The sequence below is a fragment of the Jaculus jaculus genome, chromosome 2 (genome assembly GCF_020740685.1).
Source record: "Jaculus jaculus isolate mJacJac1 chromosome 2, mJacJac1.mat.Y.cur, whole genome shotgun sequence".
Classification (NCBI taxonomy): domain Eukaryota; kingdom Metazoa; phylum Chordata; class Mammalia; order Rodentia; family Dipodidae; genus Jaculus; species Jaculus jaculus.
Window position 1 is genome coordinate 175,350,642 of NC_059103.1, and position 24,153 is coordinate 175,374,794.

The 24,153-nt window shown below is 41.8% G+C and overlaps 1 protein-coding gene across 3 annotated transcripts in view; it reads right to left on the reverse strand.

Moving 5' to 3' along the window:
* Positions 1–750: 750 nt before the first annotated feature.
* The window catches only part of Dpys (dihydropyrimidinase), a 92,930-nt gene continuing 69,527 nt past the window's right edge, over positions 751–24,153 (reverse strand). For 2 of the 3 annotated variants that reach the window (XM_045143946.1, XM_004663009.2), the window contains 3 exons: positions 16,548–16,755; positions 3,759–3,886; positions 751–1,062 (listed from right to left, as the gene is read on the reverse strand). In XM_045143946.1, coding sequence (XP_044999881.1) covers positions 3,773–3,886; positions 16,548–16,755 — 322 coding nt within the window. In that variant the 3' untranslated portion in view covers positions 751–1,062; positions 3,759–3,772. Of the gene's footprint in view, positions 1,063–3,758; positions 3,887–16,547; positions 16,761–24,153 lie in introns of those variants that run through there. The other variant, XR_006635771.1, reaches the window with a different exon arrangement.

Genomic DNA, 24,153 nt, shown 5'->3' on the forward strand with positions numbered 1-24,153 from the left:
ATGCCGGCTCTTGGAATGGTTCTGGGGGAGGGGGAGTGACATTTCAACTGAACATTAAAAGAGGAGTGGGAACTGGTTTTGGGGTAAGAAAGCATTTTTTTTTTTCTTTTTCCTGGCAAAGGATTCTGTAGTGTCATTATGGAGTTTCTATTGTCAACCAAGGTGAAGGACTAAAATACAGTATTTAGAAGGCGCTGTAGTTTATTTGAACTAGAGTACGATTCAGGTGCAGCTTGGTCAGCCTTTCTTCTGTGTGCTCTGAACAAAGAGAGTTGGCTCTCCCGGGCTGCCTCTCCTTTGTTAAAGGTGGGAGTGCCCCCCTGGACTAGGCTGGCATGTCAGAGTCTGAGTGCAAACAGACACAGCATAACTACCCTGACATTACTCCATGTTTAAAAATCCCTCTTGACCTACTTGCCCAGGGCAGAGGGAGCAGAGCCCAGACCCAGAAGGGCAGGGGAGGAAGGAATCAGTGAGCAGATTTCAGCTATGTGGGTTCCATTTACCCCTTAACCCCTGGGTTTATCTGTGTGATTGGATGATTTGCCTTGGGCTTATCTGAGGGTTGAGCACTCGATTTGACTACATGGGACCCATCAAGGCTCCTGATTTCCAGGAGCACATGTCACACAAGAAATCATGTTCTCTAGTGAAAACCAAAGAAGGGGCTCATCACGCAAATAACAGACTATGAAAGGAATCTTTCAACGTTTATTAATTACAATAAAACATCAAACCTCACTGCTATTTCAAAAAAAAACGTAGTCATTAAAAACCTTTAAACAACAAAGAAATCTAGTGTAAGCCGAGATGACATTTTAAGGTATCATCAAGGAGTCTCCACACGCTTTCCATCACCATAATATTCATTTATATCTTCAATCTTATGCAGCAATAAAGGCTGAGCGGGGAAGACAGCAATTGCTTCTGAGGGAAAATCAAAGAGGTCTAGAGTGATTATTTTTCTTAAAGGATCTCAGGGAGTTGAAATAAGGCCTGCTTCTCCAGGGGCTGACAGCATGCGCCAGGAGAGAACTTCAGCATCCTTTGTTCACTTTTTACCTTTGAAGAGAATGAAAGGACCTCAGTGTAACATTTTCCCTCACAAAGACAGGCAGAATTCAAGCTAAACCCAAGAAATGCTTGAATCAAAGTAAACATTAAGCAGGCTCCTGCAAATGCTGTTAATAGCATGTGATTACATTCAATACCATTTCTTTCTCTTGCTGATCTTCCCCTGCATATTTAAAAAAATCTTCTTGAATTGTAAGAATAATGCCAGTAATCTGGAAATAAAGAAATGCTGAAACTTGGGGCTAGAAGTCATTGTTAAAAACTGACAATGGTGGTGGGGGGGGAGCTGGAGAGATGGCTTAGCTGTTAAGGTGTTTGCCTGTGAAGCCAAATGACCCAAGTTCAGTCCCCCAGGACCCAGATGCACAAGTTGGAGCATATGTCTAGTGTTCATTTGCATCAGCTGAAGACCCTGACACACACACTCACTCACTCTCTTTCTCTTGAATTAAATGCTTTTTTTTGTTGTTGTTTTTTCAAGGTAGGGTCTCACTCTAGCCCAGGCTGACCTGGAATTCACTCTGTATTTTCAGAGTTGCCTTGAACTCACAGCGATCCTCCTACCTCTGCCTCCCGAATGCTGGGAATAAAGGCATGTGCCACCATGCCCGGCTTAAATACATTTTTTTTTAAAGCTGACAGTGTTGGACTGGAGAAATGGCCTAGTGGTTAAGTTGCTTGCGTGTGAAGCCTAAGGACACAGGTTTGATTCCCCACTATCCATATAAGCCAGATGCACAAAGTAATGCATGCATCTGGAGTTCATTTGCAGTGACTAGAGATCCTGGCATGCCCATCAATAATCTCTCTCTCTTTCTCTCCATTGATCTATCTCTGTCTCTTTTTCTTTCAAAAAAAAAAATATATATATATACATATATATATATATATATATATATATATATATATATATATATTTAAATGTTGGCAATGTTAACAATGACAGTGTACAGACCACAGTGGACCGAGGTCTGGTTGGAGTGACTGCTCATTATCCAAATCTTAGAGTCCTGGAATTTATGCAAGGGAACATTGTCAAAATGTGAAAATGTCTTGTGCCCTATATAGACACTATATAGAAAGCCAGATCTATGTCAAGCAGTGCACCAATTAACACAAATGCTTACCCTCATCTATCAGATCAACCTCTAGTGTAAGACTTGTTGATTCCTACTTTTGAACATTTGAAAACATCACCATTTTGAAAAAAGTCAGCAAACTGGCCAAACGTGTGTGTGTGTGTGTGTGTGTGTGTGTGTGTGTGTGTATGAATTTTTATAGAGAGAAAGATAGAGAGAGAATTGGCATGCCAGGGTCTCAGCCACTGCAATCAAACTCCAGATACTTGTGCTACCTAATGGGCATGTGTGACCTTGCACTTGCCTCGCTTTTGTGTATTTGGAGAGTTGAACATGGGTTCTTAAGCTTTGCAGGCAAGCGCCTTGACCGCTAAGCCATCTCTCCAGCTCCCAAATACTATATTTCATGAAGTTAGTGGAAATGATATTCCAGAGGTGCTAACCCTGAACAAAGCTACTGTCCTTAAATCAGGGTTTAGCAGAGAAGGACCAGAAAACAACGTGAGAACAGGACACTGAAAAAAGATGGTGATCCATAGTTACTTCAGAAAAGAATGAGCTGTACTTTATCTGTATGATCCCAAAATTACATCTGAAACAAATTACATCAAATACTACCAAATAAATTTCCTTTAATTTTTTTCATCAAAAAGAAATATAGGGCTGGAGAGATGGCTTAGTGGTTAAGCGCTTGCCTGTGAAGCCTAAGGACCCCAGTTCAAGGCTCGATTCCCCAGTACCCATGTTAGCCAGATGCACAAGGGGGTGCATGCATCTGGAATTCGTATGCAGTGGCTGGAAGCCCTGGCGCACCCATTCTCTCTCTCTCTCTGCCTCTTTCTCTGTCTGTTGCTCTCAAATAAATAAATAAAAATAAGCCAAAAATATTTAAAAAAAAAGAAATATAATTTTCTTTTACTGCCCAAATTTTAAAATTCTTTTTTCTTCTGCCTTTCTTTGTATTTATTTGAGGGGGGGAGAAGCAGACAGAGAATAGATATGCCAGGGTCTCCAACCATGGCAAACAAACTCCAGACGCATGTGCCACCTTATGCATCTGGCTTATGTGGGTCCTGGGGAATCAAACCTAGGTCCTTAAGTTTCATAGGCAAGCTCCTTAACCACTAAGTCATTTCTCCGGCCCCATAAATTCATTTTTCATGCATTCTAAATTCTGGAACATAATTGCATTCATAATATAGACATTGATTTTTTTCCATAAAAGTCCTATTTGGTTTTTAAATATTGGCCACGGAACAATGCCCCTTGCTTCATATAAGAATAGGGTCCTCTGTCTACTCTGAGCCTAATGTTTCATCTCATAGAAGATTGTCTGGGACTCTGTTAGATATTCGCTAACATTCTAGAGAATGAATCTCTAGCTAGCCTAAGCCTTTCAATCCGAACTGCTCAATCTAAGTGTTCTATGCCACCAGGAATTTCATCAGTCTTCCCTTGCTTCAACTGTCCTTGAATCTCACATCACTTTGAAGCTTCTGACTTCAGGCTCTTCAAAGGCCTGGGAAGAAAGAGATGCTAATTTTGTATGCTGACAGACAAGCTTGACAGTCCTGCAGGAACCCTTCCTGTGCCCAGGTCTCTTACCCACAGTGTCAGGATCAGGAGTGGCCCTGCTTCGGGGTCCCAGCTGCAACCTCTTTAGTCTCTCTGGGTTTCAGCGTGGTGACCTCTCCTTTGTAGGGTGCCCGCTGTACTGGCGTTGGAGTGCAAGTCTGAAACACAACATAGTTCATTTCTCTTATGTGTTATTGATTTTTCAACTCAAATTTACCTACAGCTCCCTGTATGAATTGTGAGAGCAAGAAGACTCATGCAAACTTACTTTGTTTCTCCTATTCCCTTACTGTTGGGTCTTTCAGAGCTGACTTCTCTGTCAGTGTTAATCAGCACATAAATGCCCAGGAAATGTTCCATCAGGGACTCACACCCTTGTGAGTCCCATACTATCTCCTACAGACCTTCCCCCATTCGACCTTTCTCCTTGTTTCCACCCTGTCACATGTGTCCCCAGAGTGCTTTGCTGTGCCTCTCCTACAGCTCTTCAAGCACTTGGCTGCACAGTGTATTAGTTTGTGTACATGTGTTTTGTTCTCCTGGTTGCTGTAGAACATCACCTCTTCTGTGACGGAGCAGCAGAGCCCTGCATATTCAGAGGGAGTTACTAGATCATAACGGGACACACTCAGTGCTCCTACGACAATCGAACCCTATCTAGGTGAAGTCCCACAATTGCGCTCCAAGACAGAAAAGTCTACCGGAATGGGGATTCTAAAGAGCTCCAATTTGCTCCGCACCCACTTTCCCCTAACACCTTGCTTTAATTGTTTCTCCCCAACATTTTCTTCCAGGACTGTCTTCTGGCACCATGCCAATGCACTTTTGGGGTCCCTTAGACTCACTGGAAAAGTTGCCCTACTGCCACACCCAACAACCCCACTCAGCTCTAAGGAGCCAGATTGGCTATTGCCTCAGCTGCCTCATGGCAGTTAGGGTTGCTTCTTCAGAGAGGGGATGAGGATTAAGGCACTTTAGGGTAACAGGTCCCCAGAAAGTAAAATCTGGGGTTGTCCTAAAGCCTGCCCTTGTAGTCCTCAATTTTCTAGAGGTCAGAGAAAAATGCAGTTTCTCTTTATCTCTTGCTGCCTAAAGAATCTGTCTGTCTGGGGGCTGGAGAGATTGCTCAGCAGTTAAGGCACTTGCTTACAAACCCTAATGAACTGAGTCTGACTCCCAGTACCCCTGGAAAGCGAGATGCACAAAGTGGTGCATGTGAAGAACCAGAGGGACGCCATGACAGGCTTCAAAGTCACCAGTAGGTCTCAGTTTCTCTTTCCAGGCAAGGTTTAAATAAGAATTTAACACTTAGTGAAAAAAGAGCACAAACTGCTTATGCCATATATTTCTATGGTCATAAGATAAGTTACTTAAGTTCCTCAAACACACATAGCCAATCACAATAAAGGTTACTTAATCTGCTTGAAATTCCCCTAGCCCCCTTCCCACCAGCATCCTAAGCCTATCAGAAAAATACAAGTGCAGTTACTGCTTAAATCTACCAATCATGTAACCATTCACCTACTTCTTTGTTCAAATTCCTATAAAAAAAAACCTGCCCCCCCCCCAACCACTCAGGGCTCTTGTATGGATCCACTGCGCTGGTGAAGTCAAGAGTCTGAGCTTAAGCCTGAAATAAAGCTCCTTGCTTTTGCATATGTGTTTGGATCTCCTTAGGGGTCACTGGGGATGTCCAGAACTGGGCATAGCACATGCATCTGGAGTTCATTTTCAGCGGCTGGAGACTCCAGTGCACACATATCCCCTCCCCGCTTCTGTCTCTGTCTCTCTCTGTCTCTGTCTCTGTCTCGCTCTCTCTCTCTCTCTCTGTCCTTGAAAATAAATGCATAATATATTGTTGTTGTTGTTCTTTACAAAAACAATCTGTTTTTCCATAAACCCAACCTGATTTCCTCCCTAGGCAGGACTTTCCCTTTCCTATAATTAAGATGCCTGAAAGGAATCTTATTGGCATTGTGGCTGGTTAGCTCAGTCCCCATTCAAGACCTATAAATGTCCTCAATTTATGTCTGTAGGTGGACTTACCCTGATCCTGCCTTACTATGGGCAGGAGGTCTTTATACTTTCTCATCTTTCATTATCTTAATCTAGTAAAATCTCTGTAAACCTTAAAAAAATCAGAGCTTGAAAAGACTTTTGAATCTACAAGCAAAAGAATTCATGAGAAGTAACTAAATCATGCTATTTGTAATCATGCACACACTTCATTGACAAATCGAGAGTCATTAAGCTCAGTAATTACAGTATGGGCTGGAACCAGATGGCTGGGCAACTGCTTGCCACTGTGCTGCAACTTCCAGAGCACCAGCTGAGGTGGAAAACTGCACAACAATTGTAGGATTGTTGTGAGGATTAGGGTTAAATGTTGAGAGGGTTAAACCTAAGGAGAACATTTAGAATAACGGCAAGCAGATGATAAGCTCTCAATCAATAAAAGAGCATGCATATACATATAGATACAGGAATAAGGTAGCTTTTTGCAGTTAGGTGGGACAGAAGCTCAAAGTGGGGAAAAGGAGATGCCATTCTGCCTGCTGTGGCAAAACGGGAACTTAGTGTGAGCCAAGATGGCTGCCAGAGATTGCCCAGCAGGAACTTCCTGCTTCTTCTTCAGCTGTGCTTCTCTGGGTCAGCCCAGAGTCCATGAACCAATCAGGACTCTCCTTACAAAACTGAGTCTGATAACAAGGCTCGCTTGAATTGGATGACCTATATAAAGGGGGTTGACCACATAGACCCCTCTTCTTTTTAGGTTCCCTGTGATCTCCCCATCCTGAACATACAAATAAGTCTGTTTCTCTCCTTCTCAGCAAGAATGGGAAGTGAGAGCTCTTCTCTCAGCCAGCATTTTCCTGCTTACCTTCTATCTGTATCGAGCTTTAGGGTGCTTTCTCACTTTGGTTATATGTCTGATTTACCTTTGATCTCTGAGCCCTTTGCTATTTATTAATCCTGTGTAATCTTTTATGTGAAGGGGATCTTTTGGTTCTTATTCATTGCCTTCCACAGGGAGGTATATATTCCACTATAATGGAGATTCTCTTTGTCTCCCACTCCCTTTCCAGCCAGGCAAGGACGTGAATTCTCCTCTGGCTGAGTCTTTCAGCTATCCTCCCCTTTGTATCTTAATTGCCCTCTGGCTTGACTCTTTTAGCTAGTCTCCTCGCTGGATCTTAATTCCCCTTAAAGTAAACTTATTATTCATTATTTCTTCCTAAATAAATATAATAATTCATAATTTACCCTTCTCAGAGTCTGTTTTATTAATTCTTTGGTATTAGAATAAGGACCTGGGGTTCATAGCATCTTCACAAACCCCAAAATCCTGCATCAACACCCCCCCCCACGAATTGTGAGGCTCACTTTGATGACATGAACTAATATATTGTAGTGATGATAGTGTGGACTTCGGAGGAAGATACATCTGTGTTTAAGCTGTTCTCTTTGCCATTCACTAGCCATAGAAAACAGACAAGGAATACCTCTGAGCCTCCAGCCTTATCAATGTTATGGGGAAAATCAAACCATCTTTCAGATATTTGAGAATTTCCAGAGGCACAGCATTCCTTTCATTCAGTAAGCATTTACAGGGCAGACACGGACCCAGGCTTCTTGCTACATCACAGAGCAAGGCAGGGACAGCCATTCTTGGAATGTCACCCACTTGCACACTAAGCCCCAGGCCAAGCAGCTGCCCATTTCTGAGGCTGCTCAGATGTTTTGCTGGATCTTCATTATGGCTCACTGTGCACTCAGGCTTTTATTCATTCTGGTCTTGTCATCATTTTGAGGAACACAGATATCCACAAGGAAGTTCCAGTATCCACCATGTTCTCATGATTATCTTGTTGCCTTCCTGGTCAGCTTTCTTGGGCTTGTCTTTTTCTTTTCTTTCCTTCTTCTTCTTTACTTGTTTTTCCTTTTCTTATTAACTGAAGGTTGGGATGCCTGATCTCCATCTGAAGTCCATGTCCACTTTAACTTGCACCTTGATCTTTCTCTGAGATTCCTCCAAGTGGCCAATTTATTAGAGCAGAGACATGTCAAAGTGTGTCTCACAGAAGGAGGACTGTGTTCCAGGAACCAGAGGAACTGGGTAGGATGTAAACACGTTGGCATCAGGGGCTGCTCCTCTACTAGCACCTGAATCCCTACTACCTTGACTCATGCCTTCTGCTCATCGAACATTTGTAGAATGAAGGGAGGATGCTTGGCTATCGGACTTCTAAGAACTTTTTACCATATTCCAAGCGACAAATTCACCTGAGGAAAACATTATTTAAAATGACTTGACAAATTTCTCAAGGACCTGATGTCCTGGGAATATGTCGTGTGTGTGTGTGTGTGTGTGTGTGTGTGGTTGTACACATAGAGAGACAGAAAGAAGAGAGAATGAGCATTCCAGGGCCTCCAGCTACTGCAAATGAATGGCAGAAGCATCTACTACTTGGTGCATCTGGCTTTACGTGGGTACTGGGGACTCAAAGTCAGGTTGTTAGGTTTTGGAGACATGTGCCTTATCTGCTGGGCCATCTCCTCAGCCCCTAAGAACACATCTTTAAGAGGCTGGTCTGAATTGCACCATCTTTTACTCCCTGTACATGCTGGACAATACAAGGTAATTGCATTTCATCAGCAATGGTCTCTGTCTTGGTGGTATCACAATCAAATAAGATGGCTTGAGGGTAAAGCCCTCAAATGTGAGAGAGAGGCTGCCCTAAATAATACAGAGAGCATAAGTGGCCCCTCAGCCCCAGGATACGGGATACTGGTAGGTTACTTTAGCAGATGAGAGTTCAAAGTACTTAATGATGATTGTCATTGTGATGAGTCAACAGAAAGGCAAAAATGTAAATTATATTGCATGCAGTACTATGAATAAACATTAACTGTAATTATATGTGAATAATTATAGAAATGCTTTGGGGTTAGTTGATCAGAGGAACAGGGAGATGTAAACTGACAGAAAATGTAACTGAGTTATTTGCTGAGAGTAGAGATGCTAGATTTTCTAAGAACAAGGCCAATACAGAAGATTCCCTAGATCCCAAGGGATTTATTGATATGATGGTAACTGCAGAGGTTAAGGTACTAAAATGTCCATAAAGACAGCAGAATTCCAGACATCAAGCAGTAGACACTGGCCTGACCTCCAGCAGTCAGAGGACCTTCAGGGCCACAGCCAAGTGAGCTACCCAGTGCCCTGCGGATCATGAGAACTTGAGCAACCCCCTCAGTCCAACAGAAGTGATCCATGGCAGTGAAAATGTGTGCATTTTATACTGCATCCAGTTAACACATAAACATGTGCGTTTTATACTGAATCCATTTAATCCATAAAACACACTGTGAGCTGTTGCTCAAGGACATTCAACAACACTGTGCCTTTCATTTCAGGTAAGTAAGCCCCTTGTGCATAGGGAAGACTAGGAGCACCATAACTAAGGATTGAATTTTGTGATTAACATGCCTTAGGGTGAGACATATTTCTTAATCTATAAAGTAGGAATGTAACTACTTATCTCCCAGTTTTGTAAGAGTTAAACCTAACCTAATGGATAAATATTTACTGAGGGAGAATACAGTGATTACACAAGGTAGGCAAAGAGTACAGGCTGAGTGTTCCTTGCTCAAAATGCTTGGGACTAGAAGTATTTTGTATTGGGGGGGGGTTGTGGACTTTAGAACTTAGTGATTAGATCCTTATTCTGGAAAAATGAAATCTGAAATGTTCCAATGCATTAAGTCAGTGTTTTAGAAAGCTCCATATTCTAAAGCATTTTAGATCTCAGACTTGTGGTCTTGAATCCTCATCATGCATGTAGAAAATGTCTTATGTACCATAGTGTCTTGTTAAATATTTATAATCAGCTCTACTCTTTTTTTCTCTCTATTCTTAAAAAAAGAAAAGAAAAGAAAAGAAAAATCCCAGGGGCTGGAGAAATGGCTCAGTGATAAGGCACTTGGCTACAAAATCTAATAACCCAACTTTGATTCCCTAGTACCCATGTAAAGCCCAATGCACCAAGTGGTGCATGCATCTGGAGTTTGTTTGCAGTGGCTGGAGGCCCTGGAACCCACATTCATCCTCTCCCTCTCTCTCTCTCCTTGCAAAATAAATAAATAAAAATATTTTTTTTTAAATCCCAATATAAGCACTTGCCTATTTCTGTAGTGTAAATACCCCCACACATGTGCATTAAAACTCAGTCAGCAATATCATGAGGGAGGAGTGAGCAGAGAGCATACCAATGTCTCATGTGAGCCGAGGACCCAGCTCCAGCATATGCATTGCCTTTCATTTCTATTAGCAATCAATCTAGAAAATTAGGACTCTGTGACACTTGGTGACATGTGTTAAATGACTTTCTCTGAGCTACCACCTTGAGAAAGACATTGACAAACGGTTATGTCTGAAATGGAAAATACCCATTTCAAGGGCCAAGTCAGTCATCCACTCAATTTTATCTTATCTTGAAGGCAAATTATGCTTATCACTGCAAAGATACACCCTAGTTTAAAAGCTTTGGCAGTATTATTCAGAAAGCATATATTATTCCAAAAATCTCTTCCTATTTCTCTATAAAATACAATGTGACCCGTATTTTCCAGTAAAGGTTGGAGTTGCTTATTACTGAGGAAAAGAGAGAGGGATAAAAGAGATGACATAGAAATTAACTTAGGGAAGGCCCTTACTTTCAAATTTTAATGGAAATTGTAACACTGTAAACACACAAAAAATTCTAGAAATATAATGCATTTGAATTTAAAGAGGTATATATATACTTAGAAAGGAATAAAATTTTAATTTTATTCTTTCAGTCTTTTATAAGTTGCTCTCATTTTATTTTCTTTTCCTTTATTTCTTTTCTCTCTAAAACTTGTCATTCATTGACTTTTTATATAAAATTTAAATATGTTTAATATCTCTTCTGATTTAAATTTTATCCTACAAATATTAGCTATCAAATTTTAAAAATAAATAATGATTGCCCAGAGCTATCAAATTGAATTAAAATGCTTTGTTCTTTCTTTTGAAAAGCATCACAACATCTAACAGAGAGAACTGCACAGTAGGATGCTGAGTTTTAGTCAGTAACACAATTACAGACAAGACCCAAGATCATAAGAAAACCTTCTGTCTAAGAAGGGGCAAAGGAGCAATGTTCTGGGCAAGTTTATTTAAATTTCTTTCTATGCCCCTTTGAATCATATTCTGTGATTTCTCTTATTTTCATTGTACTTTATGAAATGCTTGCCTTGTCCCAAACATCAGCATAGGACCAGCAGGATGCTCTCCTGAGGAGCTCAGCCTCTAGCCAAGAGACCAGCTGGGTATGAGATAGCAAACAGTGATGTAGTCCTGTGGAAGTCACAAGTAAAAGCTTTCCTGTGGATGTCAGCAGATGAGCAGGAGAAAATTCATGGTCATTGCTGCTTGCCTTTAAAGTCTTATCCCCACCCACAAAAAAGTCCAAGTATTTTAGTTTAATGCTAAGTAAACCCTTTAGCACTACATTTCTAGAAATCCAAATCTTTTCAATAAAAAGAAAGAATAAGCTGTGATAACTTCAGGGGAATTTAAAATCGAGATTTTTATTTTTATTTATTTGTTTATTTGACAGCGGTAGGAAGGGAAGAAAGAGAGAGACAATGGTCATGCCAGATCCTCCAGCCACTGCAAACAAACTCCAGATACATGCTCCACCTACCTGCCTCTTTCTCTCTCTCTCTCTCTCTCTCTCTCTCTCTCTCTCTCAAATAAATAAATAAAAATGAACAAAAAAATTTTTTTAAAGGAAATCTAAGAGCTAGGGTTTGTGCTATAGTCTTCTGGTTCCCATTGTGTGATGGGACAGCTGTAGGCGCAGGAAAAGAGGTGAGCATGAAATACAAGCAATGAGCAAATGCATTAGTTAAGATAATGTAGGAGAAAATGTTAAAGAACATGAGTAGAGTGAAATGAAGTTTGATAATGGTCTGGAGGTTTTCCAGGCCTCCTTTTAATTAGGATAAGATAATAGAATCAAAATATTACACTAAGTTTAAGGAAAAGTTTTATCCAAAAAAAGAATCAAGGGGCTGGAGAGATGGCTTAGTAGTTAAGGCACTTGCCTACAAAGCCAAAGGACCCAGGTTCAATTCCCTAAGACCCACGTAAGCTGGATGCAGAGGTGGAGGCAGGTAGAGAGAGAGAGAGAGAGAGAGAGAGAGAGAGAGAGAGAGAGAGAGTGCTCCAGGGCTTCCAGCCACTGCAAAGGAACTCCAGACATGTGCGCCCCCTTGTGCATCTGGCTAACGTGGGTCCTGGAGAATTAAGCCTCGAACCAGAGTCCTTAGGCTTCATAGGCAAGCGCTTAACCGCTAAGCCATCTCTCCAGCCCTTAGATTTACTTTTTAGTTCAGGATATTTACATAATCATTCTGAGACTGGCTTTCTATTCTGTAATATAGGAATGTTCACATCTACCAAGTAGAAGTGTGGATTAAGTAAAATAATGACTAAAAACCACTAGTGCAGTTTCTGACAGATAGTACTTTCTCAGAAGCACATATGATAAAAGTTATTGCTGCTTGTTATTTTTAAAGCAATAATGTACTGGAATGCCTCAAAACTTGGTATCGGTAGACAACAATTCAAAAAAGTGACAGTCAATACATATAAAATGAAGCAGACATTAATTCTGCCAACAAAAGACAAAACAATCTGAAGAGGGGAAGTGTTGGCACCAGTCATTTGGTGATCTCTGCTGACCAATGCATTTTCCCTACTTGAGAAAGACTTAATAACAAGTTCACTATTTAAATACAGATAAGTATTTCCTGTGAAGCCAGCTGACAAGCAAATGGGACTGGCCAACAATGCAGCCCTACCTGCCTTGAATCCACTTCAAGTGAGACTTTATCACCCACCTATTTACTGACCTCTCTGTCATTTCCTAAGTCCACACTTTCTACCCATTCCATGAATTGTACACCAGATTTATGGGTGAACCAGATGCCTTCAAGGCCTACGACTCAGATTGATGGTTTATTTTTGAAAGATTCTTTTCTAAACCGAGTAATTTCTCTCTCATTCCCTCACTGCACTTAGTCATGATATTTCACACTATTTCTTATTGCTTACATATACAGTCTTTGGAATACAATAACCAGGATTTATGTTCTTCCCTATCATAAATATGAGCTGGGTGATTGGAGCAGATTTTTGTTTTGTGTTTTGTTTTGTTTTTGAGACTCCAACCAACTCAATAAATAGATGAGAATGACCTTGAACTTCTGATCTCACTGCCTCCTCCTCCAGAATGCTGAGATTACGAATTTATGCCACCGTGTCCAGTTCCTGTGGCAATAGAGGTTGAACCCAGGGCTTTTGGGATACTTTACAAACTGAGCTACATCCCCAGCACCTTTTTCTTTGTTTTGTTTTGTACTTTTTTTTTTTTTTTTTTTTTTGAGACAAGGTCTTTCAGTATAACTTAGACCTCACAGCAACCCTCCTGCCTTAGCTTCCCAAGTGCTGGAGTTACAGAAATGCACTGCCATGACAGACTCCTGGACATGTTTCTTAATTAACTGAACATTCAGCTTCTACTCTTTAAAATTAGGGGAAGGACTCATCATTCCCTCTGGACTATTTCAGTAACAAAGCCTTTTGGGGGGCATAGCTCGCATTCGGGAAGCACTCATTAAATGTTAGGACTGCTGGTATTTACAACACAAATCTTCAGAAACACCTAGGATTCTTACAGTTACCACCTACTTGCCACCTGCCGGTGTCAACATTTATAAGTTAACAATCTGAGCATCATCTCCAACAGCATCTGTTTTGGCTGAAATATGATTTATAAAGAATTGCAGGGCTAGCAGTGTAGCTCAGAGGCAGAGCACATGTCAAGCACAGGTGAAGACCCAGGTTTCATTTGCAACAGGGACACAAAGAAAGATGAAAATAGAACTGTAACATTTCTGATAATTTAAAGCATTGAAGTCACTTGTTTACCTGAGCAAAACCTTAATAAGTGCTAAGAGAATGGAAGGAGTTTGTGTCATGGACTCTGATGATATGTAAGTAACAAAAAATACACAAAACATTAGAAGAAAATCAGAGACGACAAGAGTTGAGTGAAATTAACTGAAAAACACCCAAGAGCATTGGAGAAACAAAGGCATACATTTGAAAAATGAAAAGAAGAAAGAAAAAAGGTTCAGAATGGAAGACTCTGGTTAGGCCATGACCCTGAGTGAAGCCTGCTGGGAGAAAATAAAGCCAGTCCTCTGTGATACCAGCCTGGAAGCACTGGTGAACTTTTGCTGTTTTCAAGTGAACATTTTCAGTATTTTAGTGCATTTAGGATAGTGGAATTTGAAAATGATTTAAAACTTTACACAAACTCAACCAAGATAAAAATAACGGCTTGTTATAAGGGCTTAGGGGCCTTTTGTTACAGACCCTGTCATCAGCATAGAAATGCACAGAGACAGAACTGACATTTAGTGACCTCTTACATTAAAAACTCTTAAGTCTCCCTTTATGTGATGGAGGAAAAGCTTTCATTGTCCAGATAAGAAAGCTCAGGCAATGGGTAGCTGAGAAAAACCCAATCACAGAAAGATGATCGCCGCATAGTCTCACTCATCTACCTCACCTAACCTGAATCTATGCAAGATGCCAACATACCCAGCATGCATCTTGAGGACCGGACAATAGGGTGAGTGGGGAGGGAGGGGAAGGCAAGGTTGGGGGTGGAGGACACAAATATAGACCCAAATGGCAGTGGTACCATAAAATTCTACTTCCTAAAAGGCAGACCAAATGGTTGAACCTTCACCAGGCCCTTAGAGGGAACACCTGAGTCACAAGGCACTGGAGAGAGTACGACGAAGACTGACCTTAATCTTCTACTGCCTCTCTTTCTCCCTCTCCCTCTCCCTCTCTTTTTCTCCATCTTCTCTCTGACTCTTTTATGTAACTTATCTTTTTCTTCCTTCTCTTCGTGGGCACTGACCTGTAACTCCCAGTACCAGCAGGTGGTTATCATCCACAATGAGCTTTTGATCAGAGAGACCTACAGGGTTTCCTAAAAGAATGACAGATTTCTGTCAGAGTACTTGATGACCCACCAAAGGTTAGTGGTAAGACCCTACCGCTGAAGATACCATAGGCGGTTGACATGTAACATGGAATGACATGGCTGGAAGCTGGAAGAGAGTCAGTCCCCAGACAGTCAGCACGTCTAGTGTCAGAGGTGCTACATGGGCGACTGGAGGAAAAGGACCAATATCTGCCTAAGCAACTCATGGTCTAACCTACTTAGCAGCAAATAATCTGTTGTGATGCTCACACAAGTACAATAATGGTGCACAGCCATGGTGGGAAACAAAGGGCTCTTGATTTAGCTACCTGATCCCCTCAGTGGAACGGGACCCAGAGCTGGAGCTAGCAAATAAATCAGAACCAGATCCAAAAATAAGCCCACTCTCCATTATCAAGGGACCACCAATCATGGGCTACAAGAGGGCCTACACCTTTTAAATTCTCTCTAAAAATAAATAAGGGTTATCCCATTTATCTGGTGCTAACTTTACTCTCTGTTGGAGGATCTGCTTCTCTTTTTCAGATAGACACAGATCCTAAGGCAAGAACCACCCCATCATACCTCAAAAGGGCCCCAGCTGAAATTAAGAATAATTGGTGAAACAAGGAAGGGTACTGTTTTCTTGGTGAACCTGGTATCAGTACAAGGGTGAAGGAGATCAACACAGAGAACAATCAACTCCTACCAAATCAGATATCCAGGGACACAGAGGCTCCCAAGACCTCATCACTGAAGCAGACCTAAAATGAACCCAACATGGCTCAGGGAAATTTTGCGAAAGAGGGGGCAGAAAGAATGTCAGAGCCACAAGTTGGGTCATGATACACAGAGACATTTCCTCTTACCTATAACTGAGGGCTAACTCCACAATACATGACCCATATACCTCCACAAGGAGGGGCCAGGGGGGAGGGGAGGACAGGGAGGAGGCTAATAATGGTACGAACTTGACTGTGTTCACTTAGTACAAAACTAATTAATAGAAAACAATTTTAAAAATTCAGATTTAGAACTCCTTCCCCAAATTCCACCATTGACTTGTGACTTTGAAAAAGTGCTTCTCAGATCTCCAGATAAAGTGACCATGTTTCATCAAGCAATGGCTGAACTCCTTTAGGGCTTGGGGGCAGGCAGGTCATGCCTCTTTATAGTTGCCAGCAGCCAATGACTGGGCACCACCTGTAGCTGGAAGTCTGGACATTTGGCTCAAGGACCCCTGGTAAAACCTCATCAACCTCTTCTAGGCTTTTCAGAGGTCTAGACTGATTCTTCTTTCTTTCTTTTCCGCTTTCCTTCCTGACCAGACTTGAATTGCATTCTAGGGCTTTCCAGTTTTCCCTAGCTGAGTCTCTCTCACAGGTGTTCCATCAGTAAAATCCCCCATACCTTTATCAAGGTGCATGGATATGTTTCTTTGAGGGCCCTAACATCATAGTGAAAAGGTCACCATAGTCTCTAACAAGAACAATAAAAAAAAGAACGAAATCAATTCAACCTTAGGAGACACCGTTTACAATGAGAAATGCACCCAGCATTTCTCCCTTTGAAAACCTGTACTTGTCAGTACTCTCATATCAATCTTGACCCACCAGGAACATGTTAAAATAAGTGTGATGTAATACAAACCACTGTGAACAAACAAACAAGACATCTAGCAGCTAGTGGCAGCCCAGTAATGGGTCACTGTGACGTGACTCACCTGATCACGCTGCTTGATTCGTTTGTAGATATAGTCAGCAAATGGTTTACGTGGAATAAACTTCCCATCTCCTGCTGAGACCTTGAACACTCCTGCTTCATACACGACTTTGCCTCTTGAAATAGTCACAAGCGGCACCCCATGGCAAACCATACCCTCAAAGATGTTGAAATTAACAGCCTGGTGATGGGTCTTTGCTGAGATAGTCCTGTACTGGTAAAACCAAAACAAGCCTTAGATCACCAGCTCACTTGATGAGAGTAAAATATTGAACAAAGAATGACCTGGAAGAAAATTTCACAACTCTATTAAGCCATAGCTTCATCACCCATCACCGTAACAAGTGACTTTCAGAATAGAACGTAGCATTAACATTTCATCACAAAGTAATTTCATTTTCTAACAGAAAAACCCAAGAGATAACTCTTTAAGGTGATGAATAAGGATAGAGAGAGTGGGAGAAGGACAATGGCATTCATACTGAGATTGCCAACATATCATCGAATGCATTAAGGACTTTTCTTCAATTTTTAGTTGTAAGTCATTCTAAGCGTGGGTCTGATGGCCGTGCTGACACTCTAGTCAACTCTACAGAATGTTAACTTAGGGCAGATATGAATGGAGCTTGCCCCCAAATCCCATGAGGACCTTGCCTTCCCAAGGGAAATTACTATTTGATACTTTGCAAATGGGATTTGCAATTTATCAAGGTAACATGCACTCCTGTCTGGACAAACTTAGAAATGTGAAGACAACTGGAATCACCAGATAACTTAAAATATAATCTCTTAGCATTCTCTGTCATAAATTTGTACAGTCATCACTCCCAGAAACTTTATTTTACTTTTTTTACATTGACAGATAGGTGTGTATATATTTACTATGGGCAACATATTTCAAAACATGCAAACATTGTAGGATGACTAAACATGGCTCATTATCAGATACATGGCCTAACTTTATTACCATTTTTTGGAGATAATATAACCATTCTTTCAGCATTGTGAACTTGGCGTGGTGGCACACGCCTTTAATCTCAGCATTGGGGGACAGAGGTAGAAGGATCATCATGAGTTTGAGGCCACCCTGAGACTACATAGTGAATTCCAGGTCATCCTGAGCTAGAGTGAAACCCTATCTTGAAAAACTTAAAAAAAAAAAAGTAAAAAGAATGTAATGTGTTTAGTCCCCACATTGTACAATAGAGTTCTTGAACTTATCCCTCCTATCTAAGTAAAATTGTGTGTCATTTGCCCATTTCCCCTACACCCCCCCCCATGAGGTTATCTCCAGGCCTGGGTACAAAACATTGTACTCTGCTTCTATAAAGTCAACATCTTTATATATATATATATATATATATATATATATATATATATATATATATATATATATATATATACACACACACACACACACACACACACACACACACATAAAATAGCCAGGTGTGGTGGCACAAGTCTTTTTTTTAAAATTTTTTTGTTCATTTTTTATTTATTTATTTGAGAGTGACAGACATAGAGAGAAAGACAGATGGAGGGGGAGAGAGAGAATGGGCGCGCCAGGGCTTCCAGCCTCTGCAAACGAACTCCAGACGCGTGCGCCCCCTTGTGCATCTGGCTAACGTGGGACCTGGGGAACCGAGCCTCAAACCCGGGTCCTTAGGCTTCACAGGCAAGCGCTTAACCGCTAAGCCATCTCTCCAGCCTGAGTCAACATCTTATGAGCGTGGTCTTAGCATGTAGTCCAGGCTGGTGTCTACCTCTTGATCCTGCTGCCTCCACCTCCTGAGAGTAACGATTATAGGCGTTTCCCATGGCTTCCAGAAGGCCAGTTTGTATAATTCCACAGATACGTGGAACCAAATACACCATTTTTTTCTGTGCTTGGCTTACTTCACATAATACAAAGTCTTGTAGGTTTGCCCATGTGGTTCCAAATGACGAAATGTCATTATTGTTTATTTCTGAGTAGTATTCCACAATGCATAAATGGTACATCTTCTTTATCCATTCAGCTACTGCTGGTCAATGACACTGATATTGTGACGTTTCAGTCAATGTGAGAATGGAGACTTGTCTTGGACCTACTGACTCCATTTCCTTTTGGATATTTACCCATTATAGTATGGGTTTTTCTCAGTATCTTATCAAGACTTTTCATTTCCTGGCTGGAGACATGGTTCAGTGGTTACAGTGCTTGCCTGAAAAGCCTAATGGCCCAGGTCCAATTTCCCAGCACCCATGCAAAGCCAGATACACAAAGTGGCACATGCATCTGGAATTTGTTTGCCATGGCGAGAGGTCCTAGCATGTCCATTCTCTTTCTTTCTTTCTCTCTGTCTCTCTCTTCCTTCTCTCTATCTCCCTCTGTGCAAATAAATAAATAATTTTAAAAAAAACTCTTCATTTCCTACTTCAAAAACCAAATGAAAAAAAGAAAATCCTCAAGGCTGAATTCCAGGAAGCGCAGCCCCGAGCTCCCTCAATTGTACGTTGGAAGAGCAGAGCAGAGCAGAGAGCCCCACTGCACGCTGCAGTCCTCAGTGGACGAGACAGCGAGGCAACACTGGCCTGGGTGTTGGTTCCAGATTCCTACATCCAGCTGCTTCCTAGTCTCCAGTCTTAACCTTCGCAAATAGATACTTAATTTGCAGTGTCACACAGTCAACTTTGTTCCTCCCTTGCTTTCTCATCTCAGAAAATGGCACAAAAATGGCACTGACCCTCAAACTATCATCAAGCTTATTGGTCCCACATTCTCCACATGAATGCCAAACCTGTCCCTCTCCACTGTGCCCTCTGGATGCCACACCCAAGTGTGTCATACTCAACACCTCTTCTTGGCCTCTTTGCTTCCCCTCTTATTGTCTATGAAAAACCTTTTATACCATCTTTTAAAAATAAAAATCAAGGCTGGAGAGTGGGCTCAGAGGTTAAAGGTACTTGGCTAAAAAGTCTGACAGCCCAGGTTCAGTTCCCCAGAACCCACATAAAGCCAGATACACAAAGTAGCACATGTGTCTGGAGTTCCCTCGCAGTGGCACGAGGCCCTGTCTCTCTCTCTCCCTGTCTCAAAAAAAAAAAAAAAAAAAAAAAAAAGATGAAACTCAAAATCAGATCAAGGGCAGCAGGGAAATGGCTCAGTCAATAAAGTGCTTGCCATGCAAGCACAAGGACCTGAGTTCAGATCCCCAGCACCCACATAAATGTGAGTGGGCATGGTGGTCTGTCTGAAATCCCTATGCTTAAGGAACGGGAAACAGGAGATCCCCAGGACAACTCTGGCTACCCAGATGAGCTGAATTGTTGGGCCCTAGAAGACTAGGCATTACATTAGAAGCAACAGTATTCTGGGAAACCAAAGATGCTTTATAATATCAAATGGAAAAAGGCAGACACAAGGTAGTACATACATGTGTGGAAAAGTATAAAAGGAAATATAAAAATTAAAGGATTTTTGTGGGCTACGCAAGTGAAAGATCCTCGTCAGAGTTCTTGTTATACTGTTTCTATGACTAAAGTGGAGACTTCTGAAAGGAGGTTGACACAGCAAAACATCAATCACATCGCTCTGACTCGTGCCCAGTAAAGGTCACTCCTTTGATTTTTCTCAGCCTAGGGGTTAAGCAAGGGAAAGAGGGCAATCAGACACCATCTAAGACAGTCTTTATAATAAGGCATCATGCAAATGAAGTCAATTAACACGAAATGTAAATTCTAGGCATTAGCAGCAGCAGCAGAAAGAATGTGCTTTCACTTTCACACTGGAAGGTGTTGGGCAGGGTGTCAATGTCACCCAACTTCTTCCAGCCGGAGCAGAAATCCTCTAGCTTTTAGTCCTGTATCTTGCATGAGCAGTTTATCCTAAATCCTGAATGCCCTTCTCACTTCTGCCCTCTCCTCTGCCTAAAACTGTCAAAATCCTGTTTCCACCACAAAGAAATGATAAATGTGGCAGGTGATGGGCACATCAATTGTCCCAATTTAAACGTCACACAATGTCTACATGTAGCAACACATTAAATAGCTATGGTCGTCATTCATGAATTTAAAAAATGGTGTTCCCAGAAGCCAAGCCTGATGGTCTATTGACACTGAGCATTTCTTCCTCTGTGGTTTGGAATTATCAAGGTGTTGTTCTTGTTTTGTTTTCATTAGGTGGTATTGGGAGTGGAAGTTAGGCAAGTACTTTACCAATGAGCTACACCCAGCCCTAACCCAAGTATATTCTATCATCTCTTGAGCAGCCTCTTTTCCTACCTGGTATACACTTTAGCGCGCGCGCGCACACACACACACACACACACACACACACACACACACACACACACACCAGGTTGTTCGATGTGTGGTAACCGAAACTGGCCAAATAAAAAGACTGTGTGCCTTTCCTCCTGTCTGGTCAGATTGGGTGAGCCCTTGCCCTCCATAACATGATTGCTTTGGAAACAACATTGAATTAAACAGGTAGGTAAACCTGTAGTCCACAAGTTTCTGTTGAGTATCTAACGTTTCTGGTAAGCACTATATGTTAATTAGTAATAAGTAAGCCAATTGTTAACTTGTCATTCTTAATTGTCTCTTAATTTATACGAAACACTGACACCTAGCAGTACTTGGCTATCTCAATATTATCAGCCATCACAAGTATATAGCTAAGTATTAATCCACCATTCATTTCCCCAATGCCAATTCTGAAATAGAGCTGTTAAAGAACTTGCCCAAAGTTCACATAGTTCAAAACCTAGTAAAACACATTGTAACACCATCACATGATTGATAAAATTATTATATTAATTTTAAATTATTGTATGTATTTGGGAGCAGAGAAAGAGAGAATGGGCACTCCAGGGCTTGTCCAGATGCATGTACCACTTTGTGCATCTGGTTTTACCTGGATACTGGGGAATTGAACTCTCAGCTGGAAGACTTTCCAAGCAAATGCCTTTAACCAAACTGAGTCATCTTCCCAGTCTGCAGGGCATTATTTTAAGTCTGTTCTTTCATAATGCAGTATGGGAGATGTGACAAATTAAAGGAAAGTCTCCCCAAGGTAGATACTATGGATGGGGCTTAGTCACGAGACCCAGGCTCCTGGCTCCTTCAACATGGTGCTGCAGAAATCCAGGCTGCTGAGGGTGAACCAGCAGTGACAAGGCCCTAGCAGGGGCTTGAGCCTTGTGCAGTGAGCCCATGGCCAGGTTCTGCCCAGTGGTGCAAGGGAGCTCTTGTCAACCGATGGTATACCAAGGGCATTGGTCTATTTGTAGCCTCTCACCCTGTCCTCTGAACCTCCTGGAGATTCTGTGAGCCACTCAGTATCTTTTTTTCTTCTAATTTTTGTTTACTTTTATTTATTTACTTGAGAGAGACAGACAGTGAAAGCGGCAGAGAGAGAGACAGAATGGGTGCACCAGGCATACATTGTGCATCTGGCTTACGTGGGCAATAGGGAATCAAGCCTCGAACTGAGGACCTTAGGCTTCACAGGCAAGCTCTTAACCACTAAGCCATCTCTCCAGCCCCCCACTTAGTATCTTTTGATACTGTCCCTTTCTGTTTAACAACCTAGGGCTTTCTCTCTTGTGGGGCTAAGACAGTTGTTTGCCATGCCTTTTTCCTTCAGTCCTTGCAGGTCACTCCTGAGACTCTGACACATTTCTCCTTTCATTATCTTCTCCTTAGTATAAGAACTGTGAGGTTTTACTCACAATAGAGGACCAAGACATATAGCTTCATGGGCCCAAAGTTTTAGTTAACACCAGGTGTAGTAGTTTGAATGTGAGTGTATGTTCCTCATAGCCTGAGGATCGATTTGTTTATTTATTTTTTTTTTCTTTTGGTTTTTGTAGGTAGAGTCTCACTCTAGCCCAGGCTGACCTGGAATTCACTATGTAGTCTCAGGCTGGCCTTGAATTCACAATAATCCTCCTACCTTATGCCTCCCGAGTGCCGGGGTTAAAAGCATACATCACCATGCCTGGCACCTGAGGTATTTTTTAAATAATACTTTCTTTATTTATTTAGGAGAGAGAAAGAGAGGATGGGCACACTAGGGCCTCTAGTCATTGCATAGGAATTCCAGACACATGTGCCCCCTTGTGCATCGGGCTTACATGGGTCCTGGGTAATTGAACCCAGGTCCTTAGGCTTCTCAGGCAAATGCCATAACTGCTAAGCCATTTCCTCAGCCCCCCAGAGGTATTTTTTATTAAGCTTGCAATCTTTAGTCTCTTTTTTATTTAGCTTGCTAGAAGAGGATGTTGTAGTCTAGCCCTAATGTGTGTTCAGAGCAGTTTGAGCTCTGACTGCGTTTGCTGGCTCTTTGGTGGTGTCTCTTGGCTAGGCATCTATAGAAATGAGTCAACTTATCCCCCATTGATGGTATTCCCCTGTATTCTGTAAGCCTGAAATAAACCCTTTCCGACCATAAGCTGCTTCTGGTTCAGTGTGCAAGGGTGCTTTTTAAGTCAGAGTCCAAATGGTTTGAAATGTTACTTTCAACCAATCTACCTCTAGGACAGATATAAATGTGGGGCAATGCTCTCATTCCATCTGTGAGCAAATATGAAGAACTATAAGATGCATCATTGAACATTTTTAAACAACATTGTTGGCATCCTTCTCTGTCATGACTGACCTGATGGCTGATACAATTGCTCACCTGGCCTGGTGGAAAAAGAAAGTGGAGTGAAGGCCTTTTTTAATCTGCTATGAGTGAGTGAGGCCCCTGGGCTGTTGCCTCATTAGCAGATTCCCAGGGAGGGTCTTCTCCTGGTCACTCTGTCCCAGGGGGAAGCTGCCCTATCAAGCTCACTGTAAGTCTATATCAGACAGGCGAGTGACAGGTAGGTCTCACTGTGGAGGGATGTCGCCGCTGCTTTCCTGAGTCCCTTTTATAACATACATATCTCCGAGGCTGATTATACCAATAGAGGAGCACAGGCCTCAGAGATGACATTAAGCTATCCTCCAACCTAGTCAATAGCTTTGATACAACTCACATCACAGCTGAAGCAAAAAAGAAAAAAAAAGTTCTGCCCCTTGGACAAAGAGCTTTCTATCAAAGAGCCATGGGCTCTTATAGATGAGTCACTGAAGCTAAGCCAAAGGAAACTGCAACCCCTTCGCCCCTTCCACTCTCTCCACCCCCTTGCTCCCCCCTCCACCCCCTCCACCTCTTCTACCCCGGTGGTGAGCATTCAGAGAGAACACTGCAGAGGAGAAGGGCATTTCTTAGAGCACGATGGATCTTCCTGACCCCAGAGAAATGACTCCTACTGGTTTATTTTGTTATTTTCTTTCTGACTCCAACATTTTGTCCATGGCATGGGTGAATTCTTACCTGGTTGCCATGTGAACCAAGGGGGAAAAAATTACCTAATAGAGAATCATCTCAAGGCTATTAGCAGCGTCTTTAAAAATATACCTCATTTCTCTACACCAGATTCAGCATGTATACTTAGCATGCAACTTTAAGAGTTCATCATCAAATCTGCTGAGCAACCCAATGAGGTAGGCACCCTTATTGTTCTGTGCTGTGGAGGAAGCTGAGGCATAAAAGGGATTAATAATTCACCCCATGGTATACAGCCCATGTG